Source organism: Corvus hawaiiensis, chromosome 23 (genome assembly GCF_020740725.1).
Source record: "Corvus hawaiiensis isolate bCorHaw1 chromosome 23, bCorHaw1.pri.cur, whole genome shotgun sequence".
In the NCBI taxonomy this organism is placed as follows: Eukaryota; Metazoa; Chordata; class Aves; order Passeriformes; family Corvidae; genus Corvus; species Corvus hawaiiensis.
This window is the reverse complement of record NC_063235.1, coordinates 7201544-7216170: the sequence shown is the minus strand read 5'-3', so window position 1 is coordinate 7216170 and position 14627 is coordinate 7201544. Positions and strand designations below refer to the sequence as shown.

Sequence of the window (14627 nt, the reverse complement as noted above, 5' to 3'; positions counted from 1 at the left end):
TCTAGAGCCTTCAGGAACTGACAGAAGAAACAAAGCCAACTCCTTCCCTGGTGTAGCAAGGATCCATTGATATGAACAACCTGTCTTCTTCCTCAGGACTCCACCACACTGCAATATTTACATCTCTGTGGACCCACTCTGAGCTCCACAACTCACCTTGGTCCCAACTTATCTTTAAGTTCCAAAGCAGTTTCAGCCAACGACTGAAAAAAAGCCACAGTAGCACCACACAGGCCAAGTTCTCCCAGAGGAATGTTGCCCTGGTGTTTACACGGAGCTCTCGGTGCCATTAGCACAGAGAATAGCTGAGCAGTGAAGTAAGAATTTGTGTTTATGAACAGCCCCCACTACGCAGGGGGAGACACGGCGCTCGAGATAACCAGACTTGGAAACAGGCTGATGTTTACTGGCTCAGCTGTCACCCATCCACAACTCATAACTGGCTGCTAATCCAAACCACAGCTCAGGGAGGGCTGGTTTTGTCTCAAACGGCTTAAGAAGCAGAATTTCTGTGTTGGACAGAGGAAAGCAGTGCCTAGCTCATGGTCTGGAGAACAGACCCACAAGGCACATGTCAGGAGAGGGGTGAGTTGATGCAGGGGGTGTCCAAGCCCTCAACTTCAAGGGTGAGCTGGGAGACACCAGGTGATACCTCCAGAGTCACCAGACTTTCAAGGGCTGAGTTTCATCAGCTCCCTACTCCAAGGCAAACCCATCCTACCTGGGATGGAAGGGAGGGGAAAGAAACAGAGCAGTGTCCCTGCCAGGGAGGTTTCTTGGGCATGCAGGTCCCTGGTCTTAGAGGGATGAAGCTCCTGATGAAACAGTCACTTCCTCAGGCTGACATAAATCAGATGTCTGCGCAGAGAATTGCAGTGTTTAGAGCCAAGTGCTCTCCTTCTACCCCAGAGCAAAACCAGTCCTTATTCCCTCATATGGAATTGGAGCGCCATTTGTAAATGTTCCAGATGGAAACACAGCTCCAGACTCATCACCTCCCGAGATAAAATATGGCCATTCAGCACGTCACGAGTAGAGCTGGAACAGTTTGTGTGCTTCTTGGTTTGACATTTGCCTCTTCAAAATGCTTTATTTCTGCCCTGCCCCTGCACCCCACACACAGCGGGGGAGCAGGTGCCCTCTCACAGCACACTGGGGCTGCAAAGGAGCCTCCCAAATGTCCTGCTCCGAGAGAACTCCCAAGATCTCCCGTGGGCAGCAACCAGGCAGCATCTGCTGCTGGAGGGAGGCACAGCTCCTCCCTGGGGTGCCCGGGGCAGTGAGGAGCTCATCCAGGCCGTGTCAGAGCAGGGCTCGGGCTACTGAGAACGCAGCCACACAAGCCTCCCCGGGGGCCCGCAGCCTGTCCTTGCAGCTTTGCAGCTGCCCTGCTCCGGAGTGAGCGGAAACGGGATTAGGGAGCTAATCTGATGGGCACGTGGAGCAGCAGCCAGGGCACCTCTGGGCGAGTGACCGCTCCACCTGCCCCAGAGGTGACACAAAAGCCCTCCTGAGCACACGCTGGATGAGTTTCCTTAACAGCACACAGAAAAGTACCCTGGAAAACAAGCGTGTTCAGTTACGCAACTGCCAGCCTGGCTGAACTTGGGAGATATTTATCTTAGGACATCTTGCGCTTTAAATCCTTTTAATTCCACATAATCTGCAGCACAGCGAGCAATTTACAGAGCAGGCCAGTGTGCTCTGATGTGAAACCAGGACGAGGCACATCCCGGCAGGACCGTGGGGACGGTGCCCAGTCCTGCTCTGTGGTTACACCACCGGCTCCAGTCATCCCGGGTTATCGACAGCTCTGCCTGAAAAAGCAGCCTGCTGCTATTCCTGGATCCTTACGTTTTGAGCAGTCACTTTTGAGATGCCCCAAAACACCTCACAGGTACCAGGTACCTAGAGATGCTCTTTCACCCAACTCTGATGAGCCATGGAACACTCAAGCAGGAGGGAGCAGGGCAAGAAACCCTTCACCCCAGAGCTCCTGCTAGTTTGACACAAGAAAAAGGCATTTAAAAATTATTACCATTAAGTGGAATTTATGGATCTTGGCTATTGCAGTTCAGAGAAAGGAAATAATTCTGCAAAAATAGAGATCTCTGAAGGAACTCTCGCAGCCCAAACAGGAGTCTCTGCACAAGGCACATCAGAGATGACAGCCACTCAGCTGTCTCCCTTGTCTTTTGGTCATAGTTTTTGCATAGCTCAGCTACCATGCTTGAGAAAAGAGTTTATTCATGAGTAGCTCCTGCTCAATAAAGGGTGATACTTATAGACAGGCAAAAATAATTAGCTTGAAGTGGTGGAATTTGGCGTAATCCCACGTCAGTTGCGTTGTTGTAGGTTTGTGTAATGAAACAAGAACTTGAAGCAAAGCGGAGCCCTGATGACAGATCCATCGCTATGGGGATGAAGTCATGGAATCAGAGAATCACAGGATGGTTTGGGATGGAAAGGACCTTAAAGCCCATCTCATCCCACCCCTGCCATGGGCAGGGACACCTTCCACTGTCCCAGGCTGCTCCAAGCCCCAATGTCCAGCCTGGCCTTGGACACTGCCAGGGATCCAGGGGCAGCCACAGCTTCTCTGGGCACCCTGTGCCAGGGCCTGCCCACCCTCCCAGGGAAGGATTTCTGTGTCACTCAACTCCATTCTCCAGTGTTTGTACTCTGCCCCAGCCACGTTTTTCTACTACATAAGCAATATTTGCAATGATGTAAGCAGAAGAGAGAATGGCAAGGGAAAAAAAAAAAGCAGGAGAAACGATTACAAAGCTCAGCCTCCAGGACAGAGGGACTTGGTTCCTGCCAGGGATCAGTTCAAGCTCCCACTGCCACCCACTCCTGGCACGACTGAGCTCTGGTGGGCCAGGACAAGGGGCACCAGCCAGCCAATTCTCCCAGAACACAGTGGAAAAACCCCAAATCCCTCAACAATAGGACTGATGCCTCCACCAGTGCAGTGACAGCACCTCTGCTCCATGACTCAGAAAGCAAAGGTCGGAGGAAGCCGGTTTCTAACCTGGATGGCAGCGATCCCAGGGCAATTTACGTAACTGGTGTTCCAGAAAAGTCTCCTTGCTTTCTCAGTGGTGCCACCTCTCCCAGGAGTGGTGAAAACTTCCCCCTAGGGCCCCTGCCCTTGGCCATTTTAGCCTCAAAGTGCAAAACTCCTCCCAAGCCCCATTCCTGCTCCGCTGCTGGACCTCAGGGAACTCTCTAACATCAGACCCAGGTGTAGAGGTGAAGAACACCTGTATTCTTTTCCTCGCTGTAATCAAGAGTGTGTACTTATCCTCTTAAACCAAAGGGAGGTAAATTGCTAAGTCCCACTTGAGATCCTGAGACACAAAAAATCCGATCTGCTGAAATCCCACCTGCACGTGGCGCCTGACCCTGACCCGGAGCTGCGGCCAAGGTGAGACTGGGGAAGGGGCGAGCCAGAGGCTCCCTCCAGTTTCAGCTAACGATTAAACACAGCCGGTACTAATGCAATGAGGAGAGCAGTCCCTGCCGCTGCCCCGAGCCCGCAGCTGACTCGGGCTGACAAACAGCCCGGACCCCCCGGCCATTTCCGCTCGGAAGCGATCCCGTGGTGCTGACACAGCGCCCGCCCGGCACCTGGGACACCGGGGATTAGGCACTAAATGAAGTCTCGCCCACGGCATCCACCGCCCTGGGCACTGGCATTAGTTTCCTCCCATTATGAGTCGAGTGGTGTTTTCTGGCTTTCCAGGCATCATCTCCCTTGTTAGGAAGGGAGAAACCACAGATGAAAAGCCCTGTCTCCCAGCAGTAACCTACGGCCTGGATCTGGGCGCAAGACTTGATTTGGGAATTGCCGCAGGACTTCCCTCCTCTCCCAGCTTGGAGCACAAAGGAGCACAAACTCATCCTTATGGCTCCAGCGCTGTTTCAGAGCAGAGGCTCTTCACCCACCGCACCTTCATGCCAGGTGTTTGGCCCAGGAAGACCCTCCCCACCTGCACAGGGGGCTCCAGGAGAAGCTGTGTCATACCTGGCTGATGAAAATTAGGAAACCTCACCCAGAATGGTCAGCATGCCTCCCTGCTGTCCCTGCAGCGGGGGTGAAGTGCTGCCTCTGCTCAAAGCACAGACCCCTGAAGAGGCAATTTTAAATAGGAATGAGCAAATCTGACCAATTAATCACCAAGACATCCCCAGGTAGGATAAAGGAATGTGAAGGCATCGAATCCAGACAGAACGACAGGAAGGCACCAAGGTCTGTGAAACACCTGGGACACAATCCCCACCTTCCCTCTGGTTTCTCCAGGAGACCTGCTAGCTCCAGTTTGGGCGAGATGTTTAACTGAAGAGTGCCAGAGCACAGTGCCTCAGCCGGCTGCTCTGCCGTGGGTGACAACCGCTGCAAGCTGTCCCTTCCTTCGGAAATGGCTGTGGTGCCAGCCCGCAGATGTGGACAGGAGATGAGCTCCATCCTGCACACCTGGCTTGGGGGTCTTAATGAGGAGGAAAAGAGCCAAGTGGGAGGGCAGAGCAGACATCCAGCAAAGTGACACAGGAGCGTGATCGGAGTTGGCAGCGCAGGCCTGTGTGAGAAGCCGGCGCTGGGACGGTGAGGGAGAAAACCCCCAAAACGGAGATATTTATTCCCTGGGCCTTCAGCCGGGTCCGCTTTCCTCTGCGCCTGGGAGATTTGGGAGCGCTGCCTGCGCTCCCCGAACGATCGCAGCCCGCACGAGCAGCAGCGAGCCCGGCAGCCCCCGGTGCCCCGACCACGGCCCCGGGCGCACACCCTGAGCCCCGGGAGCAGCCCCGGAGCAGCCCCGGAGCGGTGCCGGAGCGGTGCCGGAGCGGCCCCGGCGGCGCTGGGCTCCGGCGGCCGCGCTCCCCCGCCGCGGGGAGCGGCTCGGGGCGGGCGGCACCGCAGCCGCCGCTCCGCGGGGTCCCGCCGGGCGCTCCTTTGTTCGGCGGAGCCCCCCGCCCCAGAGCCCCCCCGGCCGTGCCCGCTCACCTCCGTGTCCAGATGCACCAGCTCCATGTCGGGCCAGGGCTCGGCCAGCTGGGCGAGCGGCATCGCTGCCGGCGGGTGCCCGCGCCGGGCTGGCTCCGAGCGCCGCCGGGCTGGGCACCCACCGGCTCCGGGCCGGGGCGGGGCGGGGCGGGGGGCGGGCGGGAGGCACCGGGGAGGGGCTGCGGGGATCCTCCGCCCGGAGCATCCGGCAAACCCAGCCCGGCGTGCGGCGGCTGCGGGAAGGGATGGGAGCGTGGAATCGCGGAATCGTTCGGGCTGGAAAAGCTCCCCCCGTGAGCAGCGAGTCCAGCTGTTCCCCCAGCCCTGCCAAGGCCACCACTAACCCATGTCGCCAAGTGCCACATCCACACGGCTTTTAAATCCCTCGAGGGATGGTGACTCAAGCTGGGGCAGCGTGTTTCAATGCCTGACCACCCTTTTGGTGAAGAACTATTTCCCAATATCCAACCTAAACCTCCCCTGAGGCAGCTTGAAGCGTTTCCTCTCCTCCTGTCCCTGTTCCCTGGAAGCAGAGCCCGACCCCCCCGGCTGCCCCCTCCTGTCAGGGACTTGTGCAGAGCCACAAGGGCCCCCCTGAGCCTCCTTTGCTCCAGGCTGAGCCCCTTTCCCAGCTCCCTCAGCCGCTCCTGGTTCTCCAGTCTCTTCCCAGCTCTGTTCCCTGCCCTGGACACGCTCCAGCCCCTCAAAGTCTCTTTTGTCATGAGGGGCCCAGAACTGACCCCACGATTTCGGGGGCCTCAGTAGGGCCAGCAAAGGGAACAGGCACTGCCCTGGGCCTGTGGCCACACGATGGCTGGTACAGCCCGGATGATTTTCACTGGAAGGCTGAAATGTCGGGAAGTGACGCCTGGATACATCAGGAAATACCTGTTCTGAGGGACTTGGGAGCCTCTGCCAGGGAGATCTGTGACTGAGCCAGTGAAAGATGTCCCTGCCCATGGCAGGACAAGATGGTCTTTAAAAATGTCTTCCAACCCAAGCTGTTCTGTGGCTCTGCACGATCCTCACAGAACCACAAACACCTGAAAACCGAACACTTCCTCACAAATACATGACACTGAGTCCTGCTCTTCTGTGCCTTGGAAAGATTTTTCCTCTGGGAGTGTCCAGCTGTTTCCCTGTGTGCACAATCTGCACGGCTGCAGCGAGAGAGGTGGTGAGGACAAACCTGGTGACACGGCTCAGATCACTGCTGAACTCAGGAAACTGCTCCAGGAAATCCGGATTCCAGGTTTGAGATATGCCATGAATCACTGCTCATCACCTCCTGCAGTGCCCCTGGAATTCCCTAAAAAACAGGGTTAAAGAACACATCCACCTTAAAAGCAGGTGTTCAGAATTCCTGGCTATTCTTACCTGTCAGGTTCTTAAATAGGAAAAAGTTTTCTTTTACTCACATTTTCCCAAACCCCAATGCACCACGTTTTCATGTTTCATTATAAAACTACTTCTTAAAAAAAAAAAAAAAAAACAACGAAATCTTTTTAAAAGATGCATCGCTAAGGGTTGACTTCATCAAGGTGTGGCTGGAAATATTTCACGAGCCTGAGTGGCAGCCTACAGAGCTGGGACTGAGCATTCTGAGGGCAGGTGTCCCAGGTTACAGCCCTGGGCTCTTTACCTGTTCTGAGTGGGCAGCAAACCCTGAAAAAGCCAAACTGGGACAGAGCTCAGTACTTTGAAAAATTCCAGTTAATCTCCACAGCACGTGAAGCTGCTCTGTGAGTCATCACCAGGACCTGCTTGTGATTTAGGATAGAGCTGTCATCTTTTCTGCACATGGGGGAATCGAGTGTAGAAAATTCCCAGGGTGGCTGTTTGAGCTGGGAATCGCTGTCACAGCCCCGTGGCCAGAGCCCCATCTGTGCTGTGAGAGCTGGAGCCCCGGGTGAAGGCATTAAATAACACAAATCCACCGGCTGGTACTGACTGTGGTCCTGTTAGAGCCAATTAAACTCATGGCACTTGCTGTTGGAGCAAGTTGAAGCAGATCTTGTGGAGAGTCATTCATTCATCTCCAAAGCCATCCCTACCATCCCCTCCTTGCCTGGAACACGGCGTGCCCGGCTCCAGCCTCCAGCTGCTGCAACCTGCTCTACCTGGCATCCGTAACGCGGTGATCTCAGTACCGCCATCCCGTTTCCTCCTCCGTTGGTTTTCCAGCCCCATCTCCCCTTCCTTCTGCTCTGTGGGAATGCAGAGGGTGGTGAGGGCAGGACAGTGCTCCCTGTTTCCTTCTTAGAAGGAGAATGAGGCACTACTTGGTGGTACTTCCAGAGGGTGATCCACAGAAGTGAGACAGGATCAGGTGCTGAGCAGGAACCTGGAGAGCATGGAGACAGAAATGCTCCTGTTTGCACCCCTGGCAGGTCTGTCGGGCTGCAGGAAATCCATCATATTCTGTACCAGAAAGACAGACAGGCTGCCCCAGGGCTTGACAAAGACAAAATCATGAAGCTTTACCTAAATACAAATGCCAAATTATCCTGTCCACTCCTTTCAGCAAAACAGCAAATTAAAGACATTGGGGAGACCACAAAAGACTTGTGTGTGGTTATTCACTGAATCTCTGCAGCTGTTTTTGTTAAAGGAGAGGATTTTGCTGAGGTAGCCCTACAGTATCTCAAAATTATAACAACACCCGAAAAAAGGCTGTGGTGACACCACAGAAACCCAGCAGCGATGCTGGGAGGAAATGCTGCGGCCTCGCCATCACCAGCTCCAGGACTCCAAGAGAAGCCATCTCTCTGTTGATGGAAGGTATTCTCAGAGTGACCTTCCCCCAATTCCTGCACCAGATAATGCTGAATCCTAGTTGGATTAACAGAAGGTGAAATGTGCCACAGGAGATTGCTGCTAAGTTCAGGGCAGGATGTCAGGGTAAGAGAAATGAGGTAGTGGTGTATCCCAGGGTTTATTTCCAGTCAAAGAACAGCTATAAAAAGCATCCTTGATCCTGGAAGCAGGGTACAAAAAGCAAAATCTGCTGTTTGGGTGACTGTCATGGCTAAATACAGTGATTAAAACATATAGCCTGGCATTTTTCTGAGACAGTTGCAGGCTGGGAAGAGCTGCTGCCGTGGTAAACGGAGACTTGGGATCAGCTGGATCCTTTGTCAGTGCTGCAGTCACTGAAAATTCAAAATACTGCAGTTTTAATTTGGTTTTAAAACCATCAAATCCTCCTCAAATACAATTGTAGATATTTTTGCCTCTGCAGCTGTCTGGCTGTGTAACATTTTTCCTTGCAGAGAGGCTGACAACATTTGTTAAGCCAGTTAAGAAGAAAATTAACTCTATCCCAGCCAAAACCAGGACATCCCCAAAGCATTTCCAAAGCAGATGGAGGCTGATCTGTATCACTACCAGATCCAATTTCGACTCACTGTTCCAAAAGCTGGCCAAGGGATTCTCCCCGTGACCACACAGTAACCCAGTGCTCCCGTGGCTCACTGCATCCTTTCTTTTTTCAGAGTCCATGGGCATCTCATTCCCTGCCTGCTTTGCGTGATGCTGCTTTTACACATCCAAGGAAATGCAAAAAAGCTCACAGGCACAAGACCTCACAAGGCTGAGTCCCAAATATCTGCTACAATTTACAGACTCATTTAATTTGCTAAGACAGTCAATTAATTGGAGCTCACAGCAACCCTCTTTGTACTTTTAATTTTGACCAATCAGGTCCAGAGCTCATTGTTGTCCTCACAGGGAAACTGAGTCAGGTTTTCAATGTCAGGGCAGAATGTGAATTCATGTCCTCTCTTCTAATCCCTGGCTCTCCATTCACCATCTCATTTCTTTGCCTCTTCTGCTTTGTTTTGCCACTATGGAGGGAAGAGATGATGGATCACCTTGTTTTGATCTCAGGAACATTTTTCCTTAGTGTGGTACAAACCACGTTGAAGATATAAAGCAGGGGCCCTGGAAATGAGAAAAACTGGCTGCCTTTAAGAGCTTTTTGCTTTTCTGATAGATTTCTTTCTGTTCCTCCACACTGGGTGCGATTGCAGCTGCCTCAAATGCCAGCGCTTTCCAAGGCAGGCCCAGGCAGTGGTCGGAATGCAGGAACTGCACCACAGCAGGCAGTGGGATGCAGAGCTCTCGGGGAAGCACAGCCCAGGCAGCTCCTGTTCCCTGGACAGGCATTGTGCAGACTGAGGCTTATCCACAGAGCAAACACCTCCAGCCTCTGCCGACATTCCCGCACAGGTGAGCACCACATTCCCTCGCTCAGCTCAGCTGCATTTATGAAGGTGTCCAGCATATCTAAACCCTTTTTTTGGCAGAATAAACTGCCAAATTTGCCTGCTGGCTCCGCAGCCTCTCAGTCTGCTAAGCCCACCCGTATTTCTGTAAAACCATGCTGTCCCTGCACCCAGATCTCCCGAAGCCCCTCCCAGGGAGCCCCTCGGTGAAGCACACGCAGCTCAAGCCAGGGAATTCTGCTGCAGAATTGATCGAGCTGTTGGCTCCGGGAAATGTGCTTCATTTGTGGATTTTGCACCTTTCTCTCAGGAATACTGAACTGCAGCCGAGCGGTGCCTTGAGGAGAGGGACCCGTCTGAGCCGGGATGTGCCCTGGGAAGGCGCTGGGGAAGGAGCTGCGAGGTAGCGAGGCCATATCTGCCGGTTGTCATGGATACAATCGCTGCCCGTCTCATGTATCTGTTACCTTCCCTTTCCTGGATGCAAATAAACGAGTGCTGGTCTGGCTCCTGTGCAGGACACAGCCCTTGACACCCGAATAAAAGGAGAAAAATATCTGTTTCCAACCCACACATCTCACAGCATCTGCGAGGAGAGTGGGAGGTGACTTGGGTTTTTGGTATTTGAACTATGCGGGGCCGATAATGCTTTGCCCAATTCCATGTGGTTCTGTCCTAACCTTTGGCTGTATCCTGGGACCTCAGAGGAGCTGTTTCATGGCCCATCCGTCCTTCTGGATTCACGAGGAGCTGCTGAGGACGTGGGATCTGCACGTGCTCACTGTGCTCAGCACACGCACTCCAGCAGAGCTCTGCAGGCTCCACTGGTCAGCTCTGCCTTCAATCATCGAGAGGTCGAGAGTGGCTCCAGCTAGACCAGGAATCATGGAATAGTTTGGGTTGGAAGGGACCTTAAAGCCCACCCAGTGCCACCCCTGCCATGGCAGGGACACCTTCCACTGTCCCAGGCTGCTCCAAGCCCCGTCCAGCCTGGCCTTGGGCACTGCCAGGGATCCAAGGGCAGCCACAGCTGCTCTGGGCACCCTGTGTCAGGGCCTGCCCACCCTCCCAGGCAAGAATTTCTTTCATAAAATATTCCTTTTTCTACCTGAAATAGGCTTTTTCAAAACCCCATGTAAAATACAAGGTATTCCTCACCTTTTCTTTTTTAATTTAAGTTTTAGATCAGGTTTGCAGCCCAAGTGGGAAGTTATTGAGAGCAAGTTATCCATCAAATTTTGTTTTTAATGAGCACACAGCTATGTTTGTAGCTTATTTCAGTGTAGGGCTATGTGAGGGAGTGAAAACATGAAAGAGAAAACTATCAGAAACTGTAAACAGAAATGAAGCTGCCAGGGCTGTTTGCACTGTCCCCCAGGAGGGAGAAACCTGAGTAAACACAGCACTAAGTACAGTCAGGGTTTATGGTTCTTTTAGGTTTAAGAACTTGTAAACGAATGACGGGGCTTTTAAGTGGATACAAAAAGATACACTTGGTTTTGTGCTGCTTCCAGAGCACACAGGTCCCACTTTCTCCAGAGAGGGGAGGGGAAAACAAAAGCACATTTCAAGAGAATTCCAGCTCCGGGGAGAGGAAAATGTCATGTCTGTGCTGACATCCTGCAACTGAACAAGTCTGGTCCTGCTTCACAGAAGGCACACACAGATACCTGTTCCTAATTACCCCATTCCAGGGTTTGGGATGCCATCATGCCATGGAAAAAATAAAGAAACCATTTTAGAATGGGAAGCAAATTTCAGAAATCCTGATGAGAAGCCCAAACACCACAGAAATCTATTTTCCTTAGGGGGAGCCCAAACTTTATTTCTGATTTCAAACCAATATATGACGGGCAGCATTTAACTTCTCAGTCCCCTTACTAAACAGAGACCACTGTACACATCCAGCCTTGAAAAGCCACATCCCCAAAATAACCAGAAAAATAAACTTCTAAAATATGAGAAAATATCCTGGCCAGGAATATTTTGGCATAATGATTGATTGCATCAGATAGGAAGGCATAGCACAAGCACAGGTTTTTGGAGAGGTGGGGAAAGAGGTGCCTTTATCTTTTAGGGAGAGAGAAACAGGTCTCTTCTAACAACAATTGTTTTCTGTATTTTATAAGTGCTTCAGGCAGTGCAGAGCACAGGTATGACTCAGTTGGCTCCATGGCCAGGTAGGAGATATATCCAAACAGTGCTCAATGGTTTCCTTGTTGGGAACTGAACAAAAGGCACAACAGGTTCAGCGATGTCAGAAACTCAATTCTCTGGCAAAAGAAAATCTATCTGTCCCTCACCAGCATCACAAAAAAGCCCCAAACAAACAGACTCTGGACTTAAGGAGGCTCTTGGATTTTTGCAGCATTGCATGTCTCGTAGCACACAGAGAATGGGGCAGAAATGCAAGGCTGGTGCTTTGCTGCTTGATTGTTAAATTGCTCTTTCCTTCAGGAGTGAGTACCAGCACTGTCCAGCAGGGCCTTTTCTGGCTCTCTGAGGAGAGGCTTGGTGCACTTCTGGGAGACTTTACCAGGAGTCCTCAAATCTCTGCTGAAGAGAGAGGACAACCTGATCCTCTATTGGAAAAACCCTCTTGCAGAATTATTTTTTAGTGCCCATCCAGGAGCTCCAAGTCCAGCCCAAAGGGGTTTCCATTAGCAGGCTACAAATCCACCTGCCTAATTCTTGTGTGCTGCTCTCATTTCACTGTACTACTGCAGAACTGCTCAGAAAAGATAATTTCTAACAACAAAAGCAAGAACTGACTTTTATCTTTCTTCCTTTAAACTTTGTGGGCACCCACGTGATCGAAGCCACCTCTTTGTTATGCTGTGGCTGTGCCTTTCCTCTGTCATTGTGCAGAGGGCAGGGTAGTGTTGTTCAGATGGTGACGTTTTACCACTGAGGTCTAAATATCTTTTATAAAGAAATGTGTCCTCAAGTTCATGTCCAAGAATTCAAGAATGTCCCCTCTCACTTGCCTCTGCTTTGCTGTCCTGTGCGTCCCCAGCCACCGAGTAACAGTAATTTACAAAGTAAAAACTTGATTAATCAGGTATTTTGTCACCCAATGGGTAGATAAAAGCTTCAGTGGATGTTACTTTATGCCAAGAAAGATTTGGCCAGAGGCAGTGGGCAGCTTAAACAGCTCCAGCCTTGGAAGGTGGTTTGGATTTGTCACTGACTTCAGTGACAGCAAAACTGAGACTTGCATGGCAGGCAACAACTCCTTTCACCCTCTTCTCCCAACCTGGTGTCAGAAATTCCTGGCTAGACCTGCCATCTCATTTTTCTATTTACAGTCTGCACAGAATCATTTTCCCCCTCAACCTAAGCAGCCACTGACATAATGTTGGAGATAAATGTCCTGTGGCGGTGGCCCAGCACAAGATAGGGTGCGAAAAGGGTCAGTGTGTCGGAAATGGATAATAAATAACATCTGATGTAACATAATTTAACTCAAAAGTCTTCTATCAGATATAAGGGCTCTGAGATATGCTACAGCCCTTAAAATAGGATAAGAATCATAGTGCTATTAGCTGTTAACACTCTGCAACACCAGATACTTGTTGAAAGGGACTATTGATCAACAGACATGGAAAACAGTTTTTGGCAGCTGTTTGCCAGTTGGAAGTTAATATGGGAGTCAATTACGACCAGATAAATGTCCCTTCTACAGGATCACCAGCAGAAGCTTTTGGAAGATACAGGCATGGCTTTAAATATCATCACTATTCAGACAAAACCAGATGGGTTTAAATATCAGCGCTATGGTCTTAGAAATTAATTTTTCAGTGAAGTGAAAGGGTTAGGATGGAAAGGAAAACAGCTCAAGAACAGGGCAAACCAGCCCACACACCACCAGTGTGTGTTACCCCTCATGCTCCTGCACCAGACAGGGGGAAAATGAAGGGATTTTTCCTCCCAGTGTAAGATGGGGGGGACTGTGACTAAATGCCAAAAGCCTGCAGAACCCACGAGTGGGAGAGGTGGTGCTGCGGGAAGATTCCCTCTGGTGAGGAGAGCCCCGCACTGCACAGGGAATTACGCAAGGCAGCGGAGCATGGGAACTGCTGGGGAGCTGCTCAGCAGCACAAGGAAGGCACAGTTCTGTCCTCACCTCTGTCTGCTTGTGCAACACCACCTGCTCAGACACCGTTTCTTCGCACCGGGCAGGAGCCCAACAAATCTGAGTTTAAAAACGAAACCGTTGCACTCCTCAGCGCTCCGGTGCACAGGGCTGGGAATGCTCAGACCAAGTTCCGGGCACGCAGCATGTGACAAGGACCTTGGGGTGACATTGGGGAGCTTTATCGTGAACAATCTGCTCCTGTGTGCAGGGCAGGCTCACAGGATAGGATATCACGTCGCTGGGGCCAGCACACGTCAGTCCCAGCAGTGGGAGCTGCCAGTGTGACCTCCTCCAGGGGCAGGAGGAAAGGGTTTATTGGCATTCCCAGTCTGGGCTAAACTAAATGGTTTTCATAGAATCCCAGAATTGCATAGAATCCCAGGTCTGGGTTGGGAGGGACCTTAAAGCTCATCTCACTCCACCCCCTGCCATGGGCAGGGTCACCTTCCACTATCCCAGGGCTCCGAGCCCCATCCAACCTGGCCTTTCCTCCCTAAACATAACCCATAAGCTGAAGGCTGGCTCATCCCTGCTTTATTGACGGCAATTGTTCACTCACTAAGTTAATCACTAAGCCAAACTCCCAGCAATTCCCTGCAAATGGGTGGGAGCCCTGGTCTGCTCATTTCCCTGATCACAGAACAATCACTGTAGGTTTGTTATCTAGAACTACCAGGGCTTGGTGACAGGGCCTGTTCAATGGAGACACGTGAATAAAACTTTCGTGTTTTTCAGCACACTCAGATGTCCCTGAAACATTCGGTTTCAATGTTTGCTACACCTCCATGCCACAGCATTTACACCTGTGACTGGAAATCTCTGCCTTCTGCTTTTCCCCAGTAATTCTGGGTGGTGTTTTGCCCACTTTATCCAATAAATCCCCACCCCAATAAATTCATAAATCCCTGCCCCAAGCAGGCACTGAGCACTAAACAAGAGGAATGAATTTGGCTTACCAGGAGCTCATCTTTCCGTTTTGCATCCATTTCAAGGAAGTGTCATGAGGGTGTCAAGTGCTTTCCCTGCAATCTCGCCAGCTCTGGGAAGCAGCCGCTTCCTTTCCAGCTTTCAACACCGCTCCTTGGAAAAGATAAACATGGAAAGCATGTGCTAGAAGGAGATAACCCAACGACTAAGGCTTTTGGGAATGAAGGAAAACCAGCAACTGGTGGCATCGCTTCAGCACAATACAGGTTACAGGATATCATTCTGGGAGCCTTTAAAGCAATGCAGGTAAAAGCTGCTGGCTGGCAAA

The 14627-nt window shown here is 51.4% G+C and overlaps 1 protein-coding gene and 1 long non-coding RNA gene across 6 annotated transcripts in view; both read right to left on the bottom strand.

The window, feature by feature from the left end:
- Positions 1–5142, bottom strand: part of RPS6KA1 (ribosomal protein S6 kinase A1) — a 35295-nt gene extending 30153 nt beyond the window's left edge. For 4 of the 5 annotated variants that reach the window (XM_048327053.1, XM_048327051.1, XM_048327055.1 and 1 more), the window contains exon 1: positions 5009–5142. In XM_048327053.1, the coding sequence (XP_048183010.1) occupies positions 5009–5071 (63 nt within the window). In that variant the 5' untranslated portion in view covers positions 5072–5142. The remainder of the gene's footprint in view (positions 1–5008) is intronic. The other variant, XM_048327054.1, reaches the window with a different exon arrangement.
- Positions 5143–5902: 760 nt separating this feature from the next.
- LOC125337376 lies at positions 5903–14627 on the bottom strand. Its single transcript, XR_007208029.1, has 3 exons — positions 14329–14627; positions 7129–7352; positions 5903–6317 (listed from the first exon to the last, which is right to left on the bottom strand). It is a non-coding gene; the product is annotated as an uncharacterized LOC125337376 (long non-coding RNA).